At 47.5% G+C, this 27,235-nt stretch overlaps 2 protein-coding genes across 11 annotated transcripts in view; both read left to right on the top strand.

Moving 5' to 3' along the window:
* TTBK2 (tau tubulin kinase 2) overlaps positions 1-11,994 on the top strand; it is a 160,000-nt gene extending 148,006 nt beyond the window's left edge. For all 5 annotated transcript variants that reach the window (XM_025919578.2, XM_086710492.1, XM_086710495.1 and 2 more), the window contains 2 exons: positions 180-1,453; positions 4,954-11,994. In XM_025919578.2, coding sequence (XP_025775363.1) covers positions 180-1,453; positions 4,954-5,416 — 1,737 coding nt within the window. In that variant the 3' untranslated portion in view covers positions 5,417-11,994. The remainder of the gene's footprint in view (positions 1-179; positions 1,454-4,953) is intronic.
* Positions 11,995-13,358: 1,364 nt separating this feature from the next.
* CDAN1 (codanin 1) lies at positions 13,359-25,695 on the top strand. 6 transcript variants are annotated; one of them, XM_086710490.1, is made up of 28 exons: positions 13,359-13,462; positions 13,691-14,181; positions 14,415-14,618; positions 14,818-14,987; positions 15,120-15,233; positions 15,316-15,394; positions 15,800-15,920; positions 16,078-16,187; positions 16,654-16,743; positions 17,383-17,458; positions 17,972-18,177; positions 18,483-18,603; positions 18,739-18,885; positions 18,996-19,162; positions 19,509-19,596; positions 19,850-19,939; positions 20,119-20,173; positions 20,383-20,516; positions 20,598-20,701; positions 20,951-21,109; positions 21,478-21,541; positions 21,735-21,813; positions 21,973-22,121; positions 23,257-23,364; positions 23,481-23,544; positions 23,712-23,893; positions 24,149-24,256; positions 24,876-25,695. In XM_086710490.1, exons 1-28 carry the CDS (start codon positions 13,373-13,375, stop codon positions 24,999-25,001), a joined length of 3,696 nt encoding a protein of 1,231 aa, XP_086566616.1. In that variant the 5' UTR covers positions 13,359-13,372; the 3' UTR covers positions 25,002-25,695. The 6 variants fall into 6 exon arrangements, 5 of the variants coding, with proteins under 5 accessions (XP_086566616.1, XP_086566615.1, XP_086566613.1 ...); XM_086710489.1 differs by having other exon boundaries at positions 14,412-14,618; XM_086710487.1 differs by having other exon boundaries at positions 13,364-13,510.
* Positions 25,696-27,235: the final 1,540 nt, after the last annotated feature.

Below are 27,235 nucleotides of genomic sequence, written 5' to 3'. Positions count from 1 at the left end.
GTAGGGGAGCTTAAGTGTCATGTACTTTGAGAATTGTTCATTTTAGGTATGAGTTGGACAGACCTGGTCAACATCTATGTTCCTCTAATAAATTAGAATTTTAAGTATTAAATTTCAAATCATCCATCTTCATTAATATTCCACATTATTGCATTATGTTTTTTCTTCTGTGTCTCCAGATTACAATTCCTAGACCTTCTGTGGCATCCACACAGTCAACTTCAGGAAGCTTTCACTATGGTCAGCAGCCAGAGAGGAGAGACCTTCAGCCTGTTGAGCCCACTGTAGAACTTTACTCTCCACGGGAGAACTTCTCTGGCCTAGTTGTAACAGAGGGTGAACCTCCTAGTGGAGGAAGCAGAACAGACTTGGGGCTTCAGATAGATCATATTGGTCATGACTTGTTACCCAGTATTAGAGAGAGTAACAAATCTCAAGACCTGGAACCAAAAGACCTCGCTGACCATAACAGACTGGCTGTGAGAGAATTTGAGAGTCTCCCTAGAGAAACCGAAGAGAAAAGCATTCTTCTAGGATCAGATAATGAAGATGAGAAGTTAAGTAAAGGACAGCATTATATTGAGATCGCCTCTCTTCCAGGAGACTTGGTAACTGTGGAAAGGGATCACTCAGCTACTACTGAACCTCTTGATGTGACAAAGACACAGACTTTTAGTGTAGTGCCAAATCAAGACAAAAATCACGAGATAATGAAGCTTCTGGCAGTTGGAACTTCAGAAATTTCTCCACGAGTCATTGACTCACATGTTGAAGGACAGATAGGTCAGGTGGCAGCAATGCAAAAAAATAAGCTATCTAAGGATGATGACATCGGGAGTGAAGACTTGCCAGGTCATCAGGGAGACGTGTCTACTTTTTTGCACCAAGAGGGTAAGAGAGAGAAAATTGCCCCTAGAAATGGAGAATTATTTCATTGTGTTTCAGAGAGTGAACATTGTCCCCCATCCCGAAAGGATGTGGTTAAGTCATCTTTTGTAACTAGACACAGCCGAATCCCTGTTTTAGCACAAGAAATAGATTCAACTTTTGAATCATCCTCTCCAGTCTCTGCAAAAGAAAAGCTCCTCCAAAAGAAAGCTTATCAGCCAGACCTAGTCAGGCTTCTTGTGGAAAAAAGGCAACTCAAGTCTTTCCTTGGGGACCTCTCAAGTGCCTCTGATAAATTGCTAGAGGAGAGACTAGCTACTGTTCCTGCTCCCTTTTCTGAGGAGGAAGTCTTCACTCCCTTTTCAAGACTGGCTGTAGACTCTCACCTAAGCAGATCAGCTGAAGACAGCTTTCTGTCACCCATCATCTCCCAGTCCAGAAAGAGCAAAATTCCAAGGCCAGTTTCATGGGTCAACACAGATCAAGTTAGTACCGCAACTTCATCTCAGTTCTTGCCTCGGCCACCACCAGGAAAGCCCCCTACAAGGCCTGGAGTAGAAGCCAGGTAATGCCATGTGTTCTGTGTTAAGTGTGTAGTGTTATTTCTGTGTCTGCTTGATTATGATATATCAGTCGTTTCATTTCTTCGTTGCCTGTTTCTGATCATCTACTTCCTTCCCTGCCTTTTCCAGCCTTTATAGCCCAGTGTATAAAAGGGATCATAGTGATTCACATTAATTCTTGCCTCTCCCACTTTCTCACAGTGTGACCCTTAGTTTCCTCATCTGTGAAACAGGTCTTACGTTTGCCTCATGTTTTGGGGAGGATAAAATAAGGTTGCATACATATGGAGCTTTGTGCTGGGTTTAATTAGCATGCAACAAAGGTTACTTGTCTTCTAGTCCATTTTAACTAGATACTCCATTATAACAGATGTCATTATGATGTCAAACTCTAGTGAAAAAGACTGTGTCCATAATTTTTTAAATTTTATTTTAGAGAGAGAGAGAGTGAGAGATAATGTATGCAAGCAGGGGAAAAGGGCAGAGGGAGAGAGAGAGATCTTAAGCAGGCTCCATGCTCAGCATAGAGCCCAGTGTGGGGCTCAATCCGATGGCCCTGTTATCATGATCTGAGCCAAAATCAAGAGTCAGACGCTCAACCAAGTAAGCCACCCAGGCACCTCCTGTGTCCATAATTTGATGAACGGGTCATGGTAACAATGTTGTTTATCTGATTATAATGAATTAAGCAACTGCAAAAACCCTGTGGGCAGTTTTCCTAGGCCTGATACATACGGCCTTACAAAAGTATTACTTCAATATTTACTGTATGGTATACTTGTTTATTGAAGTATTCTTATGTACAATTGACCACAGAGTGATTTTATTTATATGTATATATATATATGTGTGTGTGTGTATATATATATATATATTTTTTTTTTTTTTTTAAATTTATTTAGTTTGAGAGAGAGAGAACATGTGTGGGCTTGCATGTGTGTGCAAGCCAGAGAGAGGCAGAGAGAGAAGGAGAGAGAGAGAATCCCAAACAGGCTCCGCACTATCAGTGTGGAACCTGACAAGGGGTTCGGACCCATGAACCTTGAGATCATGACCTGAGCCGAAATCAAGAGTCGGATGCTTATTAACTGACTGAGCCATGCGGGCACCCCAAGAGTGATTCTGTTTTAAGGAAGGGGGGAAATATTGGGAGGTGATGAACCAGTTAAGAATGCTTTCCTTGGAGCCATTACTCACTTTCACAGACTAGAAGGGTCTAAACCCTTGGAGAAGAAAAGAAAAAGGATGACCTTTTACCTAAAACAAGGTGAAAATCAGAATACATTTACCTGAAAACTAGAGCCTGTTATAGGTAGTACAGTAGTAGGTCTCCACCTGTTATATGGATTCTGGTGTATTAAAGTGAGGCTCTGTCTGTATCATTACCCAGCAGAACTTGTTCCCCCAACGTAATGGTAAGTTTAGACTTGCCCTAAGGTTTCATGTTCAAGGGTAACTAAACACTGGATTTTCAGTGCCAGTGGGACTACAGTTCCATGGGGAGAATGGTGATGTGTAAACTGCAGTCATTTGAGACATTTTAAAGGTGATTCCATGAACAGTAGCCACACATCCCCTCTTCCTTCTGCTTTTCTTCTGTACTTAATAGAGATAATGTGTCTGTGGCTTGAGATGCTTTGGACTGCAACAAACAAATCTTGATTATCATTTATTATTTAGCACTTTACATGTCCCTCAAATGTAGCACTTGGTAACCAAGCCAAGCATGTGGCATTGTGCCAGATATTACAGAGCTGACCAGTCTGGACTTCATCTGGGAGTTCAGCAGAAATGCAACTTTCCCACTTAGGTCCTGGCACAGAAGACGTATTTTATTCCCTTCTTCAAGTTTTACCATAAGATCCGTGAGGGTAGGCTTAACCAGAGTGAATTTCATCATGTCTGAATAAGTAGGTGGTGGAAAAGGAGGAGGAGAGAAAATTGAGTAACTTGTTGCTGACACATGATGGTGATTGATGGTGGCTGTTTATGTCCCTGCATCCTGCCAGTGATCATACAACCTTGGAAATTCTCCCACTTCCTTCTATAAGGAGTGGCATGTCTGCAGTTTGCGGTTTAAATTCTTTTTTAACTGAATGGATTTTTAGCCCAAGACAGAAAGACATTTAGGGCAGAGAAGATACTGCTATTCATATGAATATTCTCTAGATTTAGAATTCTAAGGCCCAGGTCCATTGCCAGTAAGACAGGGCAGTCAGCCCCCAAACCCAGCTCTGCTGAATCTCAGACTGTTGTCAAGGGCAGAAACTGAGGCCCCAAGAAACCAGTGACTACTCTTTTCCTTTTGGAAGTATTAAATGAGGTTGAAAAATACTTTTATCTGTATTTCCTGCTGTTGGTGAATATAGTTCATGTTGAAGACTTACATTGTGGGGCTTAATGTTTGCATATGCACATGCCACATTTCTGTCATGGGAGCCTTAAACAAAATGGTTTACTCTCTCTCTCTCTCTCACTTACTAACATGCTAGAGATGTTTCAAGTTGAAGAGCAAACCTGCCTTAGGAGGAAAGGGACTAACAACATTTAAGTGCTTCTGAATGGCAGACATCCAACTAAATACTTGGGCCACTGTTCTCAGCTGCTCAGTAATCCTGGGAGGTAGATAGCATTCCTATTAAAAGCTAGGAGAGGTTACGTGAACTGCTGCTGAGGATGGGATTTATGGAGCAGCTATGGAAAACAGTATGGGATTTCCTCAAAAAATGAAAAATGGAACTACCGTATGATCCAGTAATGCCACTGCTATTTACCCAAAGCAAACAAAACACTAATTCGAAAAGACATAATGCACCCCTGTGTTTATAAGATATGCAGACAGCCCAAGTGTCATTGGTGGATGAATCGATAAAGATATAGAGTGTGTGTGTATGTGTGTGTAATAGAATATTGCTTAGCCATAGAAAAGAAAGACCATGGATTGGCATTTACAGCATAGATGGACTTAGAGGGTATTATGCCAAAGGAAATGATTCAGAGAAAGACAGATACCATCTGATTTCACTTATATGTGAAATCTAAAAAAACCCAAAATGAACAAGCAAACAAACAAACAGACACTCATAAATACAGAGAACAATTGGTGGTTGTCAGAGGGGAGTGGGGTGGGAGGGATGGGTAAAGTAGGTGAAGGGGGGAGTACAGCAAAGGAAATTTAGTCAATGATACTATAATAACTTTGCATAGTGACAGTGACAAAACTTATCATGGTGAGCATTGTATAATGTATAGAATTGTGAAATCATTGTGCTTTATACCTGGAATTAATATAACATTGTATGTCAACTATACTTTTGAAAAAAACTAGGAGAGGTTAAATAATTTGTCTAGGGTCATACAACTGGTATGTGAAAGAGTAACTCTGTTTCCTGTGTTTGCTGACTTGACTCACATCAGATACATTATCATTTGGGACATTGTGACTTTCTGGACTCACTTGAAATGAATTAAAATGAAAAGAATTCTTCTCTGTTCCTTTAAGGCTCCGCAGATACAAAGTCCTAGGGAGTAGCAATTCTGACTCAGACCTTTTCTCCCGCCTGGCCCAAATTCTTCAAAATGGAACTCAGAAACCCCGGAGCACTACTCAGTGCAAGAGTCCAGGATCCCCTCACAATCCAAAAACACCACCCAAGAGTCCAGTTGTCCCTCGCAGAAGTCCCAGTGCCTCTCCTCGAAGCTCTTCCTTGCCTCGTACATCTAGTTCCTCACCATCGAGGGCTGGACGGCCCCACCATGACCAGAGGAGTTCATCCCCACATCTGGGGAGAAGCAAGTCACCTCCCAGCCACTCAGGATCCTCCTCCTCCAGGAGGTCCTGCCAACAGGAGCATTGCAAACCCAGCAAGAATGGCCTGAAAGGATCCAGCAGCCTCCACCACCACTCGGCCGGCACTAAAGCCCCCCCAGGGAAGAGTAAGTCAGCCACTAAACTCAGCAGATAGGAGCTGGGCTGCATCTCTGGGAAAGGTGTGAGGTCTTCCTCCTAAACCTGATGCATGTGTGTCCTTGTACTGTCTATTTAAAAAATCAGTGTTGATCTTCTCTTACAAAAGAAAGTAACATAAATTATTTATAAGAAGACATAAATATATGATAAGGAATTACCTAAGGCAGGCAGCAAGCAGATCAGGAATCCATGCCTTTGCATAGGAAGGGGCAATCCAGCAAAATCCAAGGGGGAGATTAAATGAACTCTTATTTTTTAGCTGCCTTTGAAACAAAGGAGTTAAAGGAAGGAGATGGAATGGAATTTTAAGGGGTTTGGCCTGGTATGTTTGTTTTTAAGGCATTGCTCAAAGATTATATAGCAAAAGTGAAACTTCTTGTTTTAATATTTTTATTCAAACTTCCCAACGTGGGGGAGTCAGAATTGCTCTAATATTAGGATATATAACAAGTCTGTTTGCTGGAGACCCAGTGCTCATACACACATGGCTTGTGTATTTATCTAGTGTATTGAGAGTTCACACCTTTACTTTGCCTCATGCCTACTACCCTCCCTGGATTTCACAGTTTTTAAAGTTAGTGTATCTCACCTGATGCAGTCTCTCTAATTTTAACGATACATTCTAATATGCTTTCAGCAGCACATGATGAAAACTTCAAATCCAGTTATTTTTTTTAGTCCCCTAATATTTTTCTGTGGAGCGGCAGTTCTTAGTATATTTTTATTGTGAAAAAGAACTACTGAAACTTAGGTAAAGGAAGAAGTCTAAATAGAGCTACTTTCCAGGCTTCAGTGCTTTAGGGAGAGAGGAACAGAGTGAGGCTAATACCATTCAAGACAAAAGAACCCTCTTCCCCTCTGTTTCCTCCTTATGGAAGGAAGACCGACCAGAGTAGACCTTACTTTCTTAGGTCTTCCAGATACCAGCTATTTCCAATATCAACCTCCAAGATGATACCAGGGAAATACACTGCTGTGGAGTGTGACTTCATGCTTTTAGATATTTAGAAAGAAAAATAGAGAGAAATTAGGTACGTTGTTGAGGCTTATAATCCTCAAACTTTGTATTTTATACATTTAGCCAATAAGGAACAAGTATCTGGGGAAATAAATTTAGGCTCAGTATTTATCTTTTAATGTTTTATTACCTGCTTCTCTTGTGCTTTAGTTTGAATATTTGGGCTTTTGGACCTGATTTCCTTGTAACCTCAATTTATAAAGCTGTGAGGAGGAGCATATTCTGATTTCACTCTTCTAGTAATAGGAGTCAGGCAAAAGTAAATTATGCTAGATTTTTCAAATGGGCTCTTTTCTACTCTGTAGGTGTTTTGTGTTGTAAAGACCTTATTGAGGTCAGGTAAATTGGTCTGCTTGCTGTTGAAATTTGCCTTCTAGCAAACATCTGTGCTTTCTCTTTGACCTTGTGTTTGCTGCCAAAGCTTAACATGGTTGAATTGGAAAAAAAAAAAAAAAAAGAAAGAAAGAAAGAAGTGTATTTCCTCACTAAGTGAATACATTCTAATGCTGCATCAAAGCTGCCCTGAAGCTGCACTGAACTTCTCTCGTTCTCTTTATCTGTGTTGAGCTTTTTTTAAAAAACAAAAAACAAAAAACAAAACGAAACTCAAAGCACTGTTGAGTCCTATACGATCTCCCATAAGAAATGTAGCATAGTGTGGAATCTTAATTTCTCTCCGGTTTCAAGCACTACAGAGGAATGCAATAGATAAGACATATTTGCTGTTTAACTAAAGCAACTGTAATATTGGAAGACCAGTCCTTCTGTATTATATTGTATAATAGTTGCTATAACACTGCTTGCATGTCTTCATGGTAAATGATATAAATATTTATAAATATATAGAGAACCATATGCTTATATAAACTCATTCTTTCTCATTCTCCATTTGTAATTTCAAGATCACAGATGGTGAAATTCCTTTCTATTGTGTGCCTCGCGTACACTTGGGCCTTGCCTGTCTTCATTTTCTGAAAATACGTTCTTGGCATGGGACATTTCAGATTCTTCTTGCCTTCTTTGTGTAATAATGCAAGGGTTGGCAGCCTTCGAGCCAAGATAGGTTATTTAATTTTCACTTTTAAAAGATTTTAATAGGGGAAAAAATTACCGGGACATGCTTGTAATACTCGTTCAAAAATTTGTCATGTTAATCACATAATTCTGTCCTTATGGTTAAAGGGGATAAACTGGAATGATAATCATGGGTCTGACATAAATTGATTTTTTTTAATGTCTTAAAATTGCCATTCTTCATTCCTCTTTTCATCTCACAATTTTTTTGGGTGGTGGGGGAGTGGAGTAAGGAATTATCTACAATTCCTTAATTATCTACAATTAAGGAATTATCTTTTTTCTGTTGTATTAGTTAAATTGTGCTAAGGGTAGCCAGCTTTAAATCCTGACCCCTGTCATCTGAAATGTGCCAGTCATTGGGAAAGCTGATGAGACTGCAGTTATGGTGTGTGTGTTGTTTTTAACTGGTGTTTCTCTTCTAGCGGTCAAAACAGACAGTGATGGCAACATGGTGATTGGATGTTTTCTCTCTATGGTTTCTTAATTTTCTCCCAGCTTTTCTACTGTGTTGCCCCCTTTTCTAAATGGCCCTGACGAACTCCAGATCCAGAGAGAAATAGCCTCAGCGTATAAGAATATTTTATTTTGCATGTAGAGGAAAGAGTTAACCAAAGATGTTCTGCTCTGATACTTTCAAAAGAAAACAGACTAGTTATTGCTTAAGTATCAATAGGTCCACCTAAAAGGACTAGCTGATACAGCGATTTACTTCATGGTTTTTAAAAGCATAGTTTGTGCTTTTAGAAATGTTAGAGGTCTCAGGCTAAAAAGAGAAGTTGGCAGCCCTGAGTAAAGCATTTTTGGCCCAAGGATTCTTGTTTTTGTTTTATTTTAAGGTTATGGTATGGAGAATGGGTTGGTTATTTGTTGTTGTTTTAGTTCCTTCTTTTTTATTTATTTTGGTGTGTTTTTTGTTTTTTGTTTTTTTTAGTGTTGGCATATTTCAGATCTCAGTGACAAACACAGATCAAGCAATTTTAAATCAGTTTGGTTATTCTACCTAAGGAACATGGCCATTAATTAAAAGTCCAGCCAAACTATACTAAACATAGTATGGGGCAAAAGTTAAAATTCTCTTTTGAAAATCAAGTGCCTCCTGGTTTCTCTTCTCACAACAAAATGGCAAACCCTAGTCACACTTGCCCTTACACCGTCATGTCTAGTCTCTGGAATTATGTGTGGAGCAGAAAATGGACTAGCACTAGCTCATTCCCTGTAGGTAGCATTCTTCTTACATTATGCTGCCAAATCTCCAGGGTGTACAGACTGTTTGAAATATTAAAGTTTCACCTGAGAATCTTTTGCGCAGCATAAAGGTATTTAACTTTAATGTATAGTGAACAAAGGAAAATTGGATCATATTAGGCGTAAGCTTAAAGCACAGCATGTAAACATCTTTGAATGGTAAGTCTCAGGCAGGTGCCCTTATTCCCAACTTGGTATGCAAGCTGGCCTTGCTGACCAAGGGCACCATCATATTTACTGTTTCTTAAGTTGCATGTTGTGAAGGGAATGTTTTTTGTAAAAGTTGCCAAGTCAGTCCAGTTCTAAATAAGTAGCAAAATGGTCATTGATACCACTGTTGTCATTATCCACTTTGTATTATTTGCTTTAAAATACTCAGCAAATCTGAGCTGCTTCCTGATTCAGTGGACTAGTTGTGCAGTATCTCTTTCTTTTCAGCTCCCAGCCACTAGGGGAACTTGAAGTTCTTTGGTCATCATCAGAGATTCCTTCCAGGCTACAGATTTTTATGCAAATATTTCTATGGTTGCATTCAATCTACAAGGAAAAAGTGTACATTGGTGCATGTTTGATAAACCCACACGCAGATAGTTAAAACTATAATTAGTTTTTCTATACCCCATAGTTTTGAATTAAAAACAGATGCTTTTCCCCCAGAGGGTTCTTTGTTCTAGGAACTACATTCTGAATCTAACATTAGGAATTGGTGAAAGGAGAAACAGGATTGGGAATTCAGAATTTAGTGACTTAGGGGAAAAAATGCATCTTATTCTGGCTATTTGAAAATATATTTATTTGTAGATAAGTCTAGAGTTAGTCTTGGGAGATCAAAGTTTTTTACACTTTAAAACTTTTTTCATTCCCTTAGATCTATCCAAACATGTCATATGTTAGCGAACCATTTCTTCTCTCGTGTTCATGTATTTTGGAATTAACTTGTTTGCATTCACTCTTTTATATTCTGCCCATTTCTGTTTATGTGCATTTACCACAGATGTTTTGGGACGTTGCCTAAATGGAGACATATTTTGGCACCTGTATCACTGAGGAGATAGAATGGTTGATGACAGTGGCATTGTTTAACTTTCTTGAGTTTGGGTCTGTACAGTTTATTTGCAGAAGAGCTACTCATCTATGTTTTAACACAAAAAGTATTACAGGATTGAGGCACGTAACCACAGTGGTAGTCGTCATATGTCAATATTTACCCAAGTTCTGAATCCAGAGGTGCAGATTTAGACCTTAACTTACAGAAGGGAACATGCAGCAGCTGCAGTCCTCAGACTGTATGGGAGGATTTGGTGCACAGAAAATGCCAGGTGCTTTTTAGGACATCCTGCTTCCCTGTCCTCATCCGATAGAACTCTGATGTACACCTCGAGGATGTGGGAGGAATGTGGAAACGTCGCACCATTAGATTTCTCAATAGTTTGGCTCTCCCTTTGGAATTAGGAGAAAGTGAACCCAGATAGTCGTGGGAGCCTGCAGAATCTGCTGCCAGCAGTGCAATGGAGAACTGCAGGAGGTATATGGGAATTCCTGTAGTTTTTAAGTGACTCCAGGACAAGGGACAAGGATCCCTATTAATTTAAAGGAGAATTTGGATGCTGCACACCTCAGTCCCTGAGAAATCCCTGGCTGGACATGAAATGATGACATTAGCGTCCTGGCCCATCACTACATTGCCTAATTGAGTTGTGATTATCTGCTCTGACTTTTAAAATGTAAGTTTGATGTTTAATTATTCCCCTTGAGCAAATTTGGATCAGAAAATGGAAATGTGTGACAAGATCAAGATCACTTTGTGGTTATTATACACAATCTTCAAAAAAGGGAATAGCCAACAAGTAACATTTAGTAATAATTTGAATACTTCTTACGCTTTGCTGGATCTTTGGTTTTAAGGAGACATGTAAAACAAGTGAAGCCTTTTCCTTCATTACCCTGTGAAACTTTCACAGATCCTGCCTCTTCAATTGGCAGTGACAGTATGGGCATAGTATGTATCACTGGTGATGCTGACACGTCTCTTAGATACTCTGGGCCAGTGGTTCTGGGTTCCTTGACCTACAGAATAGGATTCCATAGGCAAATCTTTGAGCCCATGTGACTATAGAATTTGCCAATGACATCATTTTACACACTAATGATAGATAGGAATTTTACCTCTTTTCAGTAGTTTAATACCGTTTCATATTGTGTACAAAAATGTTCACTCACCCAGCTAAAAACATTGAGTAAACCCAAGGTTTTAATATAGACTGTCCTTGCCATATGATACTTTCTCCCCACCTTATAATACACATTTTTAAATCCTTCAAAATTCATTCACAGCACTTCACCATATTTGGAGTCTGGGTATTCTTCACTCACCCGTAAGAGATAAACAAGGCTACTAGAGCTTGAATGTGATTTATTTTAGGAAGTAAAATTCTTGCCATCTTTCCCAGGAAAGGAAAGCCCGTAGGACTTTTCAAAACGATTTTCTTTTTAAATGACTCACAAGATAGGTAAGTTAGTTCACTAAGGTAAAAAGCATTCAGAAATAGTTAGGGAGATCACAACACTGTGCCACCTGCAGCTCTGAAATTGGATTGAGTGAATTGAACAAAGAAGAGAACAGATCAGAGAACCCACGTGGAGTCCATGCACTCCCTCCCTCCTGCACAGTTCTTGGTCCCCCTCCTGACTCCATTCCTAAAATTGCCAGTGTCGATTTCATTGGGCCATTTGTTTACAAGTTTAACAGTTTTGGGGAAAAGAGGGAGGGGGAACATCTAGTTTTGACTAGATATAATTCTTGAAAGTTATGAACTCTTGGCAACTGTTATATCAGATTGAACCACAAACTAGAAGAATTTTCTTGTCAAGACCAGTAAGGTAGAATAGAAGACTTTAATAATCCCACAGTTTTCTCCCTTTCTCCTCCTCTTGGTGAAATCAGAGTGATGAGAAGTTGCTCTTTGAAATACCTCCAAAGGTATTGTATTGACCTTTTCCCTCCAAGCAGCCCTCTTTATGCATTTTTGCTCAGGCAACCAAGGACATAAGAGTATTGGCAGAAACACAGAGTGCTTTTGTATAGGCCATCTGTACATAAAAGTGTAATTATTTATTTAATTTTCCCATTTGTATCATATTAAAGCTTTGTACAGTGTTTTAAGTTCTGTTTTAAAATTATTTTGTATTTTATTTTTATAATCTAGTAATAAAATATTCATTCCGCATGCAAACTCTAGTTCTATTTGTGTGATGGTTTGCTTTCAAAAGCAGGAAATAATATTTTTCTGATTTAATAAAGTTATTGAATGCACCAGAGGTTACAAGATCAACAGGGAACAGAAGGTGTTACTATAAATGCAGTACCACATCCAGAGGTGACCTAGAAAAAGAAGTCCTGGACTGAATAGAAGCTGGGTGTTCAGTATCCCTGCAGATAAAAACGAGAGTTCTGGGATATGAGGAGATGGTTTCCCATGTAATAAAACTGAAGGTGAAGTAACAAAACTGTGTGTATTAAGATCTCCTTTTCACTCCTTCATCCTCTGGCTGGAGGTACTTTCTCCTTTTCTGCAGGAAACGCCCTTTGTATCACTAGAGTGATTCCTGCTCCCTACCACCCTCTCCTTTCCATCTGCGACCTTCCTTTGAACCAGAGGAACTCTCAGGAGGCACCTGTATGGGCACTGCTCCACCCCGCCTGGTGTGGTTCAGCCTGGAGTGTTCTTGCCAACTGTCTAGCTCTCTGCCTGGTTTCCCTTTCTTGATTTTCTCAGTGAGTAGCAACATCCAAAGAGCTGCCTCTCTCGTGTTTCTAAAAGAAATTAAGAAATAACTCAAGCTGCCATAAACTAATCTGAATGTGCCTCTTAACATTTCAACTGCAGAGTAGTCCAAATAATATAACCTGGTGTAAGGTAAAGGTAGAGACAAGCGCTTCTGTGTGCAGCGTGGCCTGAGGAACTTTAAGGTTTGTGGGCTGAGGATTATAAAAAGCCTCCATGCAAGAATCATCGTGTCTTACAGCCTTAAATGGTCGAGCAGTTGATGGTGACAGCGGGCGTCGCACGGGCTGGGGGACTGAAAACTTCTGAGAAAGACAAGGTCAAATGAGGTTAGGCTAATTTTATCCTAACTTCGTTAGGGTGGTGACTGTTGTATCTAGAAAACTTAAACTCCAGAAAGAAAAGAGTGTGCTTATCACAGAAGATAAGGCAGGTGTCTCTCTCGGGGAATTGTTCACCTTTATCGTCCAGCCGCTCTCCCGGCCCCTCGGTCTCCCCTGTCGCGTCCCTGGGTCCCCGCAGGTCGCCCCTCGGGCCAGGGCAGCCGGGACCGGACCTCACCCATCGCGGTGCGGCCTCACTTTGCGGGCCAACTGTTGGCTGCCGGGAGCCGCTGAGCCAGCCGCGGCCTTGACCGAAGGCCTTAGCCGAAGGCCTTAGCCGAACCTCAACCTGGGGAAGCCCCGGCCCCACCCCCAACCCCACCCCCAGCCCCGCCCCTCCGCCCCGCGGCCCAACGGTCGCTCCTCCGCGCCGGCCCCGCCCCTCCCAGGCCGCCCGTGGCGCGTCGGCGCCTGCGCAATCGCGTTCAAGTGCCCCGACCGGGATGGCGGCCGTTTTGGAGTCGCTGCTGCGAGAGGAGGTGTCGGTCGCAGCCGCGGTGAGGTGGATCGCGCGCAGCGCCCAGAGTTCGGAGGTAACAGCGCCGACACGCCCCCAGGCCTGGCCCGAGTCTGCTTTCCGCGTGAGATACCACCCCTCCGGTTCCTTTTCTCTTGGGTGCCTGGCTGTCAGCCCGGGCCGAATGCGCTCCAACTAGGGGCCGCTGCCGGGGCCGCCCGCCTCAGCGCGCCCTGCAGTCCGGGCTGCTCGTGGCGCCGGGCTGGCAGCTGACCCTCTCGCCCCTCTCCCGCTTCTCCCTCAGGATGACCCCGGGGAGGCGGCCGCGCTGAGCTCCCTCCGGCCACTGCGGAAGGAATTCGTGCCATTCCTGCTGAACTTCCTGAGGGAGCAGAGCAGCCGCGTCCTCCCGCAGGGCCCCCCAACCCCCGCCAAGGCCCCGGGCTCCTCGGCAGCTCTGCCTGGGAGGCCCGGGGGCCCGCCGCGGGGCGGCCGCGGGGCGCGCAGCCAGCTCTTCCCTCCGACGGAGCCTTCCAGCACCGCCGCCGCCGAGGCCCCTTCGGCCCGCCGCGGGGGCAGGAGGCGGGGCCCGGGGCCGGGTCGCGAGCGGGGAGGCCGCGGCCCCGGGGGCCTGGAGGAGGGGGTCAGCGGAGAGAGTTCGCCTTGGGCCGGGGGCCGGAGGCCCAGGGGATCTGGCAGCCCCTGCAGCCCCAGCCTCGCGCGCTCTGATCCGCCAAACCTCAGCAACCTGGAGGAGTTCCCTCCCGTAGGCTCGGTTCCCCCCGGCCCTGCAGGGTGAGAATCAGGCCCCATCCACGATTGGGGTGGCACGAAGGCTGTGTTAGGGGAATCAGTAAATCAGGGCTGGGCGCTCCGCAGTTGAGCGTGGGAATGCCCCGAGGGTTGGGGGTGAGTTAACCACATGGTGAGGGGCCTTTTGCGAAGTTCCCCCCACCCCCCGCTGTTGTGTTGGAGGGGGAGGTGTTTGAAGATAACGAATTTGAGAAAAACCTGTGGCTACTCAGCAGGACGAAGCCTTCGCGCAGGATCAATCCAACTCCGGTGAGCGAAGAGCGGTCACTGTCCAAGCCCAAGACCTGCTTCACCTCACCCCCAATCAACTGTGTCCCCAGTTCCCAACCCTCAGTCCCGGACACTAGCCCTTGGGGCCATGGCCTTCCCCCAGGGTGCAGAAGTCTGCAAGAGGAACGGGAGATGCTCAGGAAGGAGCGGTATGACCTTGCCACTCCCTGGGTTGTCAGCTTCCTCCCAGTGGGGGATCTGCAGGCCTTTTCCCTTGAGATTGGTTTGCCCCTGGGAGCAGCCCTGTGTCTGTTTCCTGGGCTGTGGATGTCTGCCCTGGAGAAACCTGAGTATGGCTGTGGAGGGGAAGCCAGGGGAACCGCTCATGACATCTCTCTGTCCCCTTAGCTCTAAGCAGCTGCAGCAGTCACCTACTCCCACCTGTCCCACCTCAGAATTGGGGTCTCCCCTCCCCAGCCGGACAGGTAACCTCACAGCTGAGCCCGCTGACCCTGCCAGAGTGTCTTCCCGCCAGCGCCTAGAGCTGATAGCCCTCATCTACTCTTCATGCATCGCAGGTAGTTGAGAGCAAAGGGCGCTTGAGTGGAGATGCCTGCGGAATTTTGGTGTAGGAGAAATGATAAGGCAAGCAGAACTGAGCCTTGGTTCCAAATGATGCCTGACACCCTGGGGCTTCCTTTTATATCCAGAGAACCTGGTACCAAACCTCTTCTTGGAGCTTTTCTTCGTCCTTCAACTCCTTACTGTTCGGAGGATGGTGGCCACGAAGGAGAGTGACCTTGAACCAATTCCGGGAGCACTAGGTCAGTGAGTGAGCCTCTTTTTGGGAAATGAGGTCTGGAGATGGAACAGTTCTTAACTGACAGCTTGGTACTATCCTTCTAGATTCCCTGGAAAGCCCTCTGTTCCAGAGTGTCCATGATTGTGTCTTCTTTGCAGTACAGGTTTTGGAGCATCAGTTTCAGTGAGTTTCCCCAGCTTTGGCATTTGAGCCTTATTCCCAATGTTCGCTTGGGTCTCTGGCCACTTGAGGTAAAATGCTTGTGCTTAACACAGGTGCAATAACCTTGGGCCTTTTCCTACATGGAGCCTGTAGTTATTGGTCAAAGCTATGAATTTAACTCCTATAACCATCAAATTGCTGTCTGTGGTCTTGGCATCTGATCTTTGGGTTTATGTCTAATGTTTCCCTGCTCCATAAGGTTTCGTTTCTTCCCCCTTGCCTCCATCATCTTAGATCCTTGGCCCATGACTTTGCCTTACATGCCTGCTCCATGTTCCAGATAATGTTCTCTGTGGCGTGCAGATGTCAGCTTCCTGTTTGCAGTCCATGTCCCGTTCCCAGTCATATGTGCTTTTGTCGCTGCAGGGTTCTTTCCTACTTGGACAAAGGGACCTTAAAACTGTTGGCTGAGAATGAGCGGCTGCTGTGCTTTTCACCAGCTCTGCAAGGCCGCCTCCGAGCTGCCTATGAGGGCAGTGTTGCCAAGGTAGGGACCCCTCCTAGCCTCCACCTGACCCTTCCCAGCCTCATAATTTAGGCAGCCCAGCACACACCGGGCTAACTCCGGGCAGGAATACAGAGATGAGGTTTTCTGAGCATGATCTGTGAGAGTTTCAGTCCCTAATGTCCCTGCCATATTTTAGGTCTCTCTGGCGATGCCACCGTCTGCTCAAGCTGTCTCCTTTCAGCCAGAAACTGACAATCGTGCCAACTTCTCCAGTGACCGAGCCTTTCATACTTTTAAAAAACAAAGGTGACAAGAAAAGGGAACTTTCAGGAGGGAGTGGGGCAGCATTTCTCTGGGATAGGCAGCCTATGTTGTTTTCCTAGAAACTAGGAGTTTGGCACTAATAGGTGGTAGTTTAGCACCACTGCACCCTTTCTGCCAAGTATCATAATGGCTACACACCTTCATTCCGTTTTCCTGCCCATGGACTTGAACCTCTGACCTCAGCAGCCTTCTCACAGGTATATGACGTTAGTCACAGGGTCCTCAAACAAGAGAGAACCAGCTCAGCTTTTCCTGTGTACAGAAGTATGTGAAGCATGTTGTGTGCTGCTGCTGGGTCTTCAATGTTGTTGGCATGTAGAGAACTTTGGAGAGGATAAGGAATGGGGCTGTGGATAGTCCTGTCCTCGATGGTTCGGAGCTAGAGAAAGCACTCTTGGGAGTGAGATCAGCTATGCCTCAGTTGATCAGGCGTTCTTGTGTCTGTCAGGGATGTGTTTTTTGAGGTGCTTCGAGAGTGGGAAGATCGGCATGAGGAGCCTGGCTGGGATTTTGAGAAGGGCTTGGGCAGCAGGATCAGGTAGGTGCTCCCACACTGGTCACCTTAGTGGTGCTCTGATAGTTGATTGGAGGAGGGCTCTTCCTCCACTTATAGCCCATAGCTCCTACCTTCTGTGTCCTCCTTAATCTCTAGTTATTGGCAACTCTGCCTCTACTCAGAGGGATTTGTATTGCCAGCTCCTTGCACTCAGAATGACTCAGACTTGTTATATGAGTGTGAATGCTTGGATGAATACCAAGCCCGTTTTCCAGGTTGCTTGAGTTTTGGCCCAAGTCACTGGTTAGACCCTTTCCAACATTTTCTTCATTGTCTAGTTCAGCAGCTCCAATAACTTTGCATAGCTAGATGCAGAAAGAATATCCTGTCCAGTGATCTACCTTCCACATGAGTCATGATACTCACTAGAGCCCAGTATAGACTGATGATTAGGGATGGTATTATCTCTTGGTGGGTTCAGTGTGTCTGTAGCCTTGAGGGATGTTGGTGATAAGGAGAGTGTCCCTTACCTATTCCCACATCTTTGCACTGGCCAACTCTGGCTGAGGTCTGCTCACGCCCCTGGGTAAGGACTGAAAGGCCCAAGGATTGGCTCGTTCTCTCAGATTTCTGCCCCCTTCCTCCTTCCGTTACATTCTGTTCCTGCCTCTTATGCCTCAGAGCCATGATGGGTCAGCTCTCTGCAGCCTGCAGCCACAGCCATTTCGTTCGGCTTTTCCAGAAACAACTTCTCCAGGTAAGAGCCCCAGCAGGAGAGATGAATCTACAGGAGGCAGTAGGTATTAAAGGCAGCCAGGTAATGGTGGGTTGGAGCGGACAGACATATGCAGGTCCTGGGCTGGAGTTTGAACAGGAGTTCTCCTTGGGGTGGCTGAGATGCAGGCAGCCAGAGGGGAGCCAGAGCCCTCCATCACGTGCCCTGCACCCACGGCCTCCCTCACACACCCAGCATACCCTGCCAGCCTTAGGCCCTCACTACTCCCTTGTCCTTGGTCTGTGCCATAGTAGAGCGAGCCCTGTCATAGGACTCAGGCCCGATTTTAAATCCTGGCCCTAGTGACCGAGGCAAACATCTAACCTTGTGAGGTTAGTCTCTTTACCTATAAAACAGCGTGATCCCAACCTTGAAAAACTTGTGGCACCTGATACAGGGCTGGCATTCCAGAAATGTTCATTACTTCCACCCTATTTTGTTCAGTCCTTCTTTCCAGAAAAACTGTTTTTTTTTTCTCCTCTTCCTGCCGCGCAGATGTGTCAGAGTCCCAGTGGCACCGGAGGCACGGTCTTGGGTGAAGCTCCGGATGTGTTAAGTATGCTTGGAGCTGACAAACTGGGGCGGTTGCGGCGCCTACAGGAGAGGCTTGTGGCCCCTCAGAGCAGCGGGGGGCCCTGTCCGCCCCCCACCTTCCCGGGCTGTCAGGGATTCTTCAGGGACTTCATCCTGAGCGCCAGCAGGTAAGGGTCCCCTGCAAAGTGCAGGGAATAGGGCTGAGGCCAGAAGGGGTTTGTCTTTCCAGAAGGGCAACAGTTCTCTCTCTTTTGCCTGGAATGTAACAGAGTGGGACCGGTGATGTCCAGGCTCCTCTAGCTCACAGTTCCTGCCTCCATTTCCTTTCCTGTTCTTTGACCCACACTGGTAACCTCAGCCTCCTTCCCTCTCTGCCCCACTGTGCCTTGCTTTCTGCATGAGCTTTCTCTGTATTCCGATTCTGTCTATGCCTCTGCCAGTGTCTTTTTTTTTTTTTTCCTTCACTTCCTAGCTTCCAGTTTAATCAGCATCTCATGGACAGTCTGAGTTTAAAGATCCGGGAGCTCAACAGCCTTGCCCTGCCACAGCCTGAGCCCAGTGACGACGATGGGGAGTCAGATGTGGACTGGCAGGTTAGAAAGCAGAATGAGGGAGAGAACAGGGTTCTGACCTAGGAGGGAAGGGCTCTTTTCAAGAACTGGGTAACAGATTCAGAATTGCTCTTGAAGCCCTATGCTTAGGACATCTTGCTTCCCTGATCCCTACAGGGTGAACGGAGGCAGTTTGCCATGGTGCTGCTCAGCCTGAGGCTTCTGGCTAAATTCCTGGGCTTTGTGGCTTTCCTGCCATACCGGGGGCCTGAGCCACCCCCCACCCGTGAGCTCCAGGACTCCATTCTGGCCCTGAGGAGCCAGGTGAATGGGGGCTCTGGTAAGGAGGGCCGGGAGGGGCCGCCAAGCCCTGGAGATGGAGGGCGTCCCCCACCTCCAGCCCCCCACCCCCTGACCCAACCCTGCCCCACCAGGTGCCCCCGGCCCTGGATGTGCGGGCGCTGTTGCAGCAGGGGCTGCGGGCCCGCCGAGCCGTGCTCACGGTGCCCTGGCTGGTGGAGTTCCTCTCCCTCGCTGACCACATTGTGCCACTGCTGGACTATTACCGCAGCATCTTCACTCTCCTGCTCCACCTACATCGGTGAGTCCAGAAAGGGTGAGGCTTAAGCCAAGGGCATGGGAGAACACTGCTGAAGCTGCTGTCAGTGAAGAGGGTTGAGCAGCCCTGTGCTTCCTGTGCGGTACCATAGCCATAACCTACCCTCAGGGGAGAGGCAGAAAGTGGGCACTTTTTTGCACTTTTATTAGCTGTTTTTTATTCCTCCTGTGGCTGAGCTCAGAGGGAGTACAGATCTGGTGAGGGGCGGTGGGGAGATCCTGGTCACCTGTATGACAGCCATCCCCTTTTGGTCTGCTTTTGAGAATTACCTTCCCAGTGATAGCTTTTTTTTATTCCGTTCTGTTTCTTATACAAATGTACTGTTTAGGAGCTTGGTCTTGTCAAAGGAAAGCGAGGGGGAGATGTGTTTCCTTAACAAGTTGCTGCTGCTTGCTGTTCTGGGCTGGCTTTTCCAGGTTGGTCAAGTGGAGAAAGATCCAGATTGGGGAAGGGAGGCATCCACTATGGGTGGAGTCGGGGAGTAGGAGAATGTCTGAGTCTGAACAAGGTCACGGCCAGAAGATGAAGGTTTAGAGGGGGTATGGGAATTACCATGGTTTCAGAGCAAGGTTGCTTTGTATCTGGTGGCCAAATCCTGGAACCACAAGGTCTGTGTGTTGAATCTCTGAAGCACTGACTGGAGTTTGCACTGCTCTGATCTTTTGTCAGATTCCCACAGTCCCTGAGGATCTGTTCTTTCTGGAAGAGGGTCAGTTGGATACTTTTGAGGTGGATACAGTAACTTCAGAGCACGGGTTGGTAAGTGTTGGGGTCTGGCCGAAGCTTTGGGAGTGGCAGGAATAAAGGAGGCAGGCAGTCTGGGAGTTCCTAGAGACTGAACTCTTCTGTAACTCTTCCCCAACTGTCCCATTTCTGGCACACTGGGGAGGAAGAGAAGCCTGCCTGCCTGCCTAACTCTGGCCTGTTCTCTCCCCCAGGATGGCATGCCTGTGGTGGACCAGCACCTACTCTACACCTGCTGCCCCTATATTGGTGAGGCACCCAGGGTCCTCAGTCCCTGGCCTGTCCCTTCATGAGCACCTAAAAGGCATCCCGTGGGCCTAACACCCTAATATGTTGTTCTCTTCTTAGGCGTTCCCCAGGTGCCTCAGCCATTTTACTCCACAAATACTTAAAGTCCCAAGATGCCTGGGAGGGTAGGGGTGGTTCTGGAACTAAGCAGTTGGGCTTCCCTGTTGCAGGAGAGCTCCGAAAACTGCTCGCTTCGTGGGTGTCAGGCAGCAGTGGGCGGAGTGGAGGCTTTGTGAGGAAGATCACTCCCACCACCACCACGGGTCTTGGAGCCCAGCCTCCCCGGACCACCCAGGGGCTGCAGGTAAGGGCAGGGCAGAGGCAGGGGACATCCAGGGGGGAAGAGAGAGGAAACTCTTCATGCGCCATTGCCTCCTCCCCACAGGCACAGCTGGCCCAAGCCTTTTTCCACAACCAGCCACCTTCCCTGCGCAGGACTGTGGAATTTGTGGCTGAAAGAATCGGCTCTAACTGTGTCAAACACATCAAGTAAGGGTTGAAGAGGTTGGGAAGGCAGATGTGGAAGGTGCCAGGCTCATTCCCTTACCATTTACCCCCTCAACTCTTAACATTGTATTGCCAACCTGAGGAAAGTTAGCTTGAGGGGAAGGATATGGTGGGGAGGCTAAAACTGCTAACATTATTTGAGGTTAGTTCTGACCAGATTTCCTTGCATTTGCAGCCCCTTTCTGATTCAGTTCCCTCAACCACCTTCAAGCTTTTCTGTCCCCGCTGCAGGGCCACACTGGTGGCAGATCTGGTACGCCAGGCTGAGTCGCTTCTTCAGGAGCAGCTGGTGACGCAGGGACAGGAAGGGGGTGATCCAGCCCAGCTGTTGGAGATCTTGTGTTCCCAGCTGTGCCCACACGGGGCCCAGGCACTGACCCGGGGGCGGGAGTAAGAGATGCCAGACCCTCATCCCCGCTCTCCGCTTTTCCTGACTTTTTCTTTTTCACAAACTCATCTCTTTTTATTCCACGTCCTCTCTGAAACCCCTTTTTTCTTTCACTTCCTATGTAGGTATATATCTTAGGCTTTAGGACCCAAAGTCTAAAGTTGAGTTGGAAGTATGGGGGGTTGGGTGTCCCATTCCTCCCAGCGTCAGGGATCAGGGGTGGGCCCAGGGCTGACAGTGCTTCTCTTAACCCCCTGCCCACCTCTCCCCAAGGCAGAGCCCTCCTGGTTCAGCTGATTGGTGCACTTGGCCTTTCTTTCTGTGAGCCAGGCCAAAACCTCTAGCCATCACAGACTCTGTCTCCTTTCAGGTTCTGTCAGAAGAAGAGCCCTGGGGCAGTACGGGCACTGCTTCCCGAGGAGACCCCGGCAGCTGTAAGTAGGGAGGAGGCCTGGAGCCCGCGGGCTGCTGTTTGGTGGTGGGAGAGTTGCGCTGCAGGTCACATGTGCATGAAGGTGGTGGATGGGTCCGAGGGTTGGTCCCGGCCTTGGGGGCACCTGAGCTGTTGTTCATTCTCATCCCTGAGCCTCCCCTGGCCCCTGACGCTGCAGTTCTTCTGGGTCACAGGTTCTAAGCAGCGCAGAGAACATTGCTGTGGGGCTTGCGACAGAGAAGGCCTGTGCCTGGTTGTCAGCCAACATCACAGGTAAGGTCTAGGACAGGGGAGTGGCTGACCAAGTTCTTCAAAAGTGGACTGGCAGAAAGTGGGAGGCCTCTAGGGGAGAAGGAACATAACCCAGTTGGAAACAGTGATGGGCATGGGTTGGTGTGGTGACCCCTCTTCTGTTCTCCCTTTGACCTGCAGCACTGATCAGGAGGGAGGTGAAGGCAGCAGTGAGTCGCACACTTCGAGCCCAGGGTCCTGAACCAGCTGCCCGGGGGGAGCGGAGGGGCTGCTCCCGAGCCTGTGAGCACCACGCTCCCCTCCCCTCCCACCTCATCTCCGAGATCAAAGTACACAGCTCCCCTCCTCCCTGCGCCCCTCTCCTCTCCCTTCTCCCCGCTCTTTTCCTGGTCTCCCTCCTTCCTCACGTCAGCTGCAGTGTTTTGTGTAGCCGCTTTCTGTGTTGTGCAGCTAGTTCGGTGTCCTTCGTTACTGAACGGGATTAGGTAGGGCACAGCTGAACTGTTTTCCTAATTGCTTTTCACTAACTTCCGGTACCTGAATCACCCAAAAGGGGAAAAGAACAGATATGAAAGTTTCCGGTGGACTGCATACTGCTTGCATGGGAGGTGATGGGGTCTGGGGGGAGCGGACGTCTGCTGTAGTAGGAAAGCCTCGAAGGGGGCAGTCACCTGTGTTGGCACAAGATTTCAGAAATGTTCTCATATGTGGGATGTGATGCTTATTTAGTTGTAGGCAGTAAGAATAAACTACCATTGCTCTTGATTGTAAAAATTTAGATACCGTCTAGAGTAGGGCTTAGCAAACAGCCCATGGACCAAATCCAGCCTGCTGCTGATTTCTATAAATCAAGTTTTATTGGAACACAGCCACACTTGTTCACTGATGAATTGTCTAGGGCTGTTTTTGTGCTACAGCAGCAGAGATGTTAAGGCCTGCAAACCCTCAACTATTTACTGTTTGGTGGAGCCAAAGATTAGGACTAGGGACTAAGAAGGAATGACAAAAATGGAGAGTATATAGTGGGGAGAAGAAAAGGCTAAGTGGTTTTCTGTACTGAAGCTGGACTCTCCCAAGAAGATGAACAGAGAAGCATAGGGGATAGAAAATATAACACGTAGCCAGACAGTTCTCCTAAATGCTTTCAGGATAAGGCTCTCTGGGAAGTGGATGGGTGTGGCTTTGTCCCAAGACGAGTGACATCTCTTGAGCTCTCAAGGCAGCATGTTGTCCCTCAGCTGACCTGCAGCATCTGTTCCCTCTGTTGCTGTCCACTTGGTTGGCTTCTTCTCCCAGCTGTGCGGTCCTGCCCGAGTCCCAGGTCTAAGGCACCTTGGCCCGGCCGCTTCATCCGGGGACCCTGTCTTCCTTTTCCTTCTGCCTCTTTCCACTGGCTTCTCGGTAGCCTCCTCGGTCCCAGCCAGGTATGAAGTCTCGCTCTGCTTCCACCCCTGCTCTCTCCAGGATGTGCTCGCTCTGGCTGTGGGGCCCCGGGACCCCGAGGAGGGAGTCTCTCCGGAGCATCTGGAGCAGCTCCTGGGCCAGCTGGGCCAGACACTGCGGTGCCGCCAGGTGAGACCTAACACGACGCTGTACTTGTGTCCTTGTCCAGTGCTGGTCACCAGAGCTGCATCAGCTCAAGTCTGCTGCTGTAAGGATAGTGCTAACGTCCAGCCTCTTCTCCACAGTTCCTGTGCCCGCCTGCAGAGCAGCATCTGGCAAAGTGCTCGGTGGAGTTAGCATCCCTCCTTGGTATGGCTCTCTGTCATTACATCACCCTTCTGTCACATCCCCCAGATCTCAGGTTTTGGTACAAGCTAGATTAGAAACATGGAGCTTTGTTCTCTTCTACCTCCCAGGGGCCAGCTAGGTGACCCTACCTCCATTTCTCAAAGCTTGACTTTTTTCTTTGCCCAAAGTGGCAGACCAGATCCCTGTCCTCGGGCCCCCGGTGCAGCACCGGCTGGAGAGAGGACAGGCTCGCAGGCTCCTGCACATGCTGCTTTCCCTGTGGAAGGATGACTTTCAGGTGCCGGTTCCACTGCAGCTGCTGCTGAGCCCAAGAAACCTGGGGCTTCTGGCAGACACCCGGCCAAGGGAGGTGAGCTAGAGCGGTGGAGGAGGGCAGGTGGGCTCTTTAGCCCCCTGCACTCCTGTTCTGACACCCCCCACCCTCACCCCAGTTGCTGTGTGTGTGTGTTTCCTTTACTCCACCTTTTCTGGCGCTGTGTTCATTTCCTCTAATACTCTCACATGGGCTGCAGATCTCCTCCTCCTCCTCAGCAGCTCTGTCCTTTGGATCAGTCAGGGTCGCTGTGTCAACCTACCCCGCTGACGCTCTCCATGTGTGTTGCAGTGGGACCTGCTGCTGTTCTTGCTCCGGGAGCTGGTAGAGAAAGGGCTGATGGGACGGACAGAGATAGAGGCCTGCCTGGGCAGCCTCCATGATGCCCAGTGGCCAAAGGTAAGGAGTCCTCATCTCTTCATCCATCTGTCCCTTTTCTCCTGAAATGGGGCCAGCGGTGGGGCCCAGGCATTCTTAGGATCTTCCCAAAGCTCAGTGGACTTTATCAGGTATCTTCAGGACCACCCTGAAATGGTGTGGCTGTTCTGGAGTGCCTTTTTCACATTTGAGTAGCTACTGTATGAAAGAGGGTGCCAGCGGAGGAAGGAAGATGGAAGGCAGGTAGTTGGAAAGCAGCGCGGCAAGGTGAGTATGGGTTTTTTAAATCAGAATAACCTAGATTTGAATCTCAGCTGGTACTGAATGTTCTCGTGATCTAGGGCAGAATAGTGTATACCTCCTAGGGTTGTCAGGATGAAATCTGTTGGTGGTAAGTACTCACTAGATGATTCTGCGCCTCCTGTCAGATTCCCCTCTCCCTGCTGGAACTGGAGCATCCCCAGAAGACTAATGGGAAAAGGTGTCATGTCCATTTAAGTGTAGAAGGCCGCTGGGAAAAAATAAGGTTGTCTACTCACTGGTTAGCAAGGGCTAGATATTGGGGATTGAGTTTTATAGAAAGGATGTACCATCCAGAATTATGTGTCAGCCTTGTCTGTCCTCTTTCTGCTTATTCCAGGACTTCTCTGAAGAATTAGCAACACTGTTCAACCCATTTCTAGCTGAGCCTCACATGCCAGAACCCCAGCTAAGAGCTTGTGAGCTGGTGCAAACAAACCGGGGGACTGTGCTGGCCCAGAGCTAGGGCTGGGGAGTGGCCCTGCCTCAGGTGTCTGACCAGAACCCTGGAGCCCGGCCGGACTGTGCCTCAGGAGGAGGCCCCGTGCCCCCCTCGGAGTGCTCACCGCTGACCCTTGCTGACGCGGGAGCAGCTAAGTCTGTAAGTCAGGCTTCCTGCTCACATGTGAGGGAAGCGTGTGGCTGCCGGCATCCCACTGACGCTGACTGCAGGCTCACCGCCCGCGTCCTAGAGGAAGGAGGAGGGTTCACCAGATTCAGGATTGTGATGGGAAAGCCTAGAGACAGACTCCAGTCCTGGAGCAGAAGAGTTGGCGTTTATTATTTGGATTATTAAATGACGTGTGTGGGCTTGACGACACAGGACTCGAGCCCTATTTGCTGCTACCCCAGCATCCCTTAAAACTCCTTGGTTTGGAAATCATGACAGAGGCAAATGGCTTCTGCTTAACTCGTGAGTAAAGTTAAAACATGAATCTTGGGGAGTGGACGTTTTCTTACCACCAGGAGCTAGGCTGCCTGCCATCTCCTTAAAAATGCACAGTACGTGAGGTGGGGCTGACCTGCCAGAAGCCCAGCTTTTACCCTGCACCTTCTCTGCCTTCAGCCCTGTGCAGGTACTAACTCTCAACCGTAACTCCATACAGGGGCTACACACAGGGCAGAACATTAGAGCTTTTTAAAATAAACCATTTTCTTTATCAAGGGCTTCATGTCTAGTTATTGTCACCTGGCTCTTCCCTTGAGAAGGCCGTAGTCTCAGGTGGGCTTGAAGGTGGGCACTGACAGGGCAGAGCAACCCTTGTGCTGGTTTGTTAGGGCTGGGGGTGTTGCATTTGGCTCAGAACAAAAGCATTCTGTGTGTCTCTAAGTTTGGACTAAAAAGCGCTACCTTGATAACGTGCATGAAGTTCACTCCTATAAAATTCATTCCTTTTCTACATTGGCAGTGCACACGGATTCAGGCTGTGTTGGAGGAAGGAGAGGGTACTCAGGGAACCCTCCTGAAGCGTCTCACAAAATTCTGTGTGTCCGTGTGTAGTTCCTGGGGGAAAAGTACATAGCTGTCAAAGAGGCCGACCCAAGGCCAAAAGGGCCTGCTGTGTCTGTCACCTGAGGAAAGCTGGTGGGAAGTCCTGACAGCCCTCAGCACAGAAAGGTCCCTCAGCACCTAAAAAGCCACTTCTGTCCCTCAGCTCCTCCCAGCTGCTCCTTTTACAAGTTTCTGCAGCTGAACCTTTTGTTCCATAATCTTTTTATCTTCAAAGGCTTTATTTTGTCCTTTAAATCCATTTTACACTTATCTATAGGCTGTGTCCTATAAATCCATTTATACTAAATTCAGGAAGTTCTGAATGCCTGGGAGCCAAGAAATGTTTTATCTTTCTGCACCCATGTGGCTTAACGAGAGCACTGCTCTCTGAAGGTGAGCCCTGAGGTAAGAAGCTGCCACTTCAGAGGACCCAGCTCTCTGTAGGTGGGACAGGTAGGCGGAGCTTGGAGGCAAGCCTGAAGCCCCAGGGATGCTGGGCTAATGCCCACTCAATTCAATATAGCGTGGGCCCAGGTCAGGAAACTTCACAGGGGCCTGTGTGAACCTTAAAGGCCCATTCTCTAGGCAGTAAGATAGAATTACAGTGAAACAGTGAACTCATTAGGTTCCTTTCTACATACCTGCTCTCTACTAATTGTCTCAAACATTGGTTTTCAAAGTGTGGCTGGTCCCCAGACCAGCAGCCTCAGGACTTCCCAGACATACAACAAATACGTTGGCCCTGCTCCAGGACTACCGCATCTCAAACTCTGGGGTGTAACAAGTTCTTCAGGGGATTCTGATGAAGTCAGAAAGCCACCTATCCAAGCCAAAATTGGACTTCCTCGTGATCATTTGGAGCTGGGTCCCTGGATTATCTTTAGTACAGAATCAGCCTCAGTTAATTAATATTCCTTAGCTTGCTGACTCAGGCCTGGTGTGTGGCTATTGTAGGAAGGGGATTGCGATCGCCTCTGGGGACCCGTATGTTCAGCTTCCCATTGCCAGCTCTGCTTCAGAAGCCCAGAAGTACTCACCTGTTGTTAAAGAGCTTCCTTCCAGGGGATCATGGACACTGGTGTGTGGCAATAACTGATCTGGAATCTTCTCTCATGTTCCTATCTGGCTACAGCTGGCTGTAGTTGGGTAACTGACAGGGCTGTTCACACACAAAGTCGTGCTGAGCTCATGGAAAGAACTCAGTACAT

This window comes from Puma concolor, chromosome B3, assembly GCF_028749965.1.
Source record: "Puma concolor isolate L17-30 chromosome B3, mPumCon1.1.hap2, whole genome shotgun sequence".
NCBI lineage: Eukaryota > Metazoa > Chordata > Mammalia > Carnivora > Felidae > Puma > Puma concolor.
The sequence above is the reverse complement of the archived record's forward strand: the minus strand, read 5'-3'. Positions and strand labels throughout refer to the sequence as shown.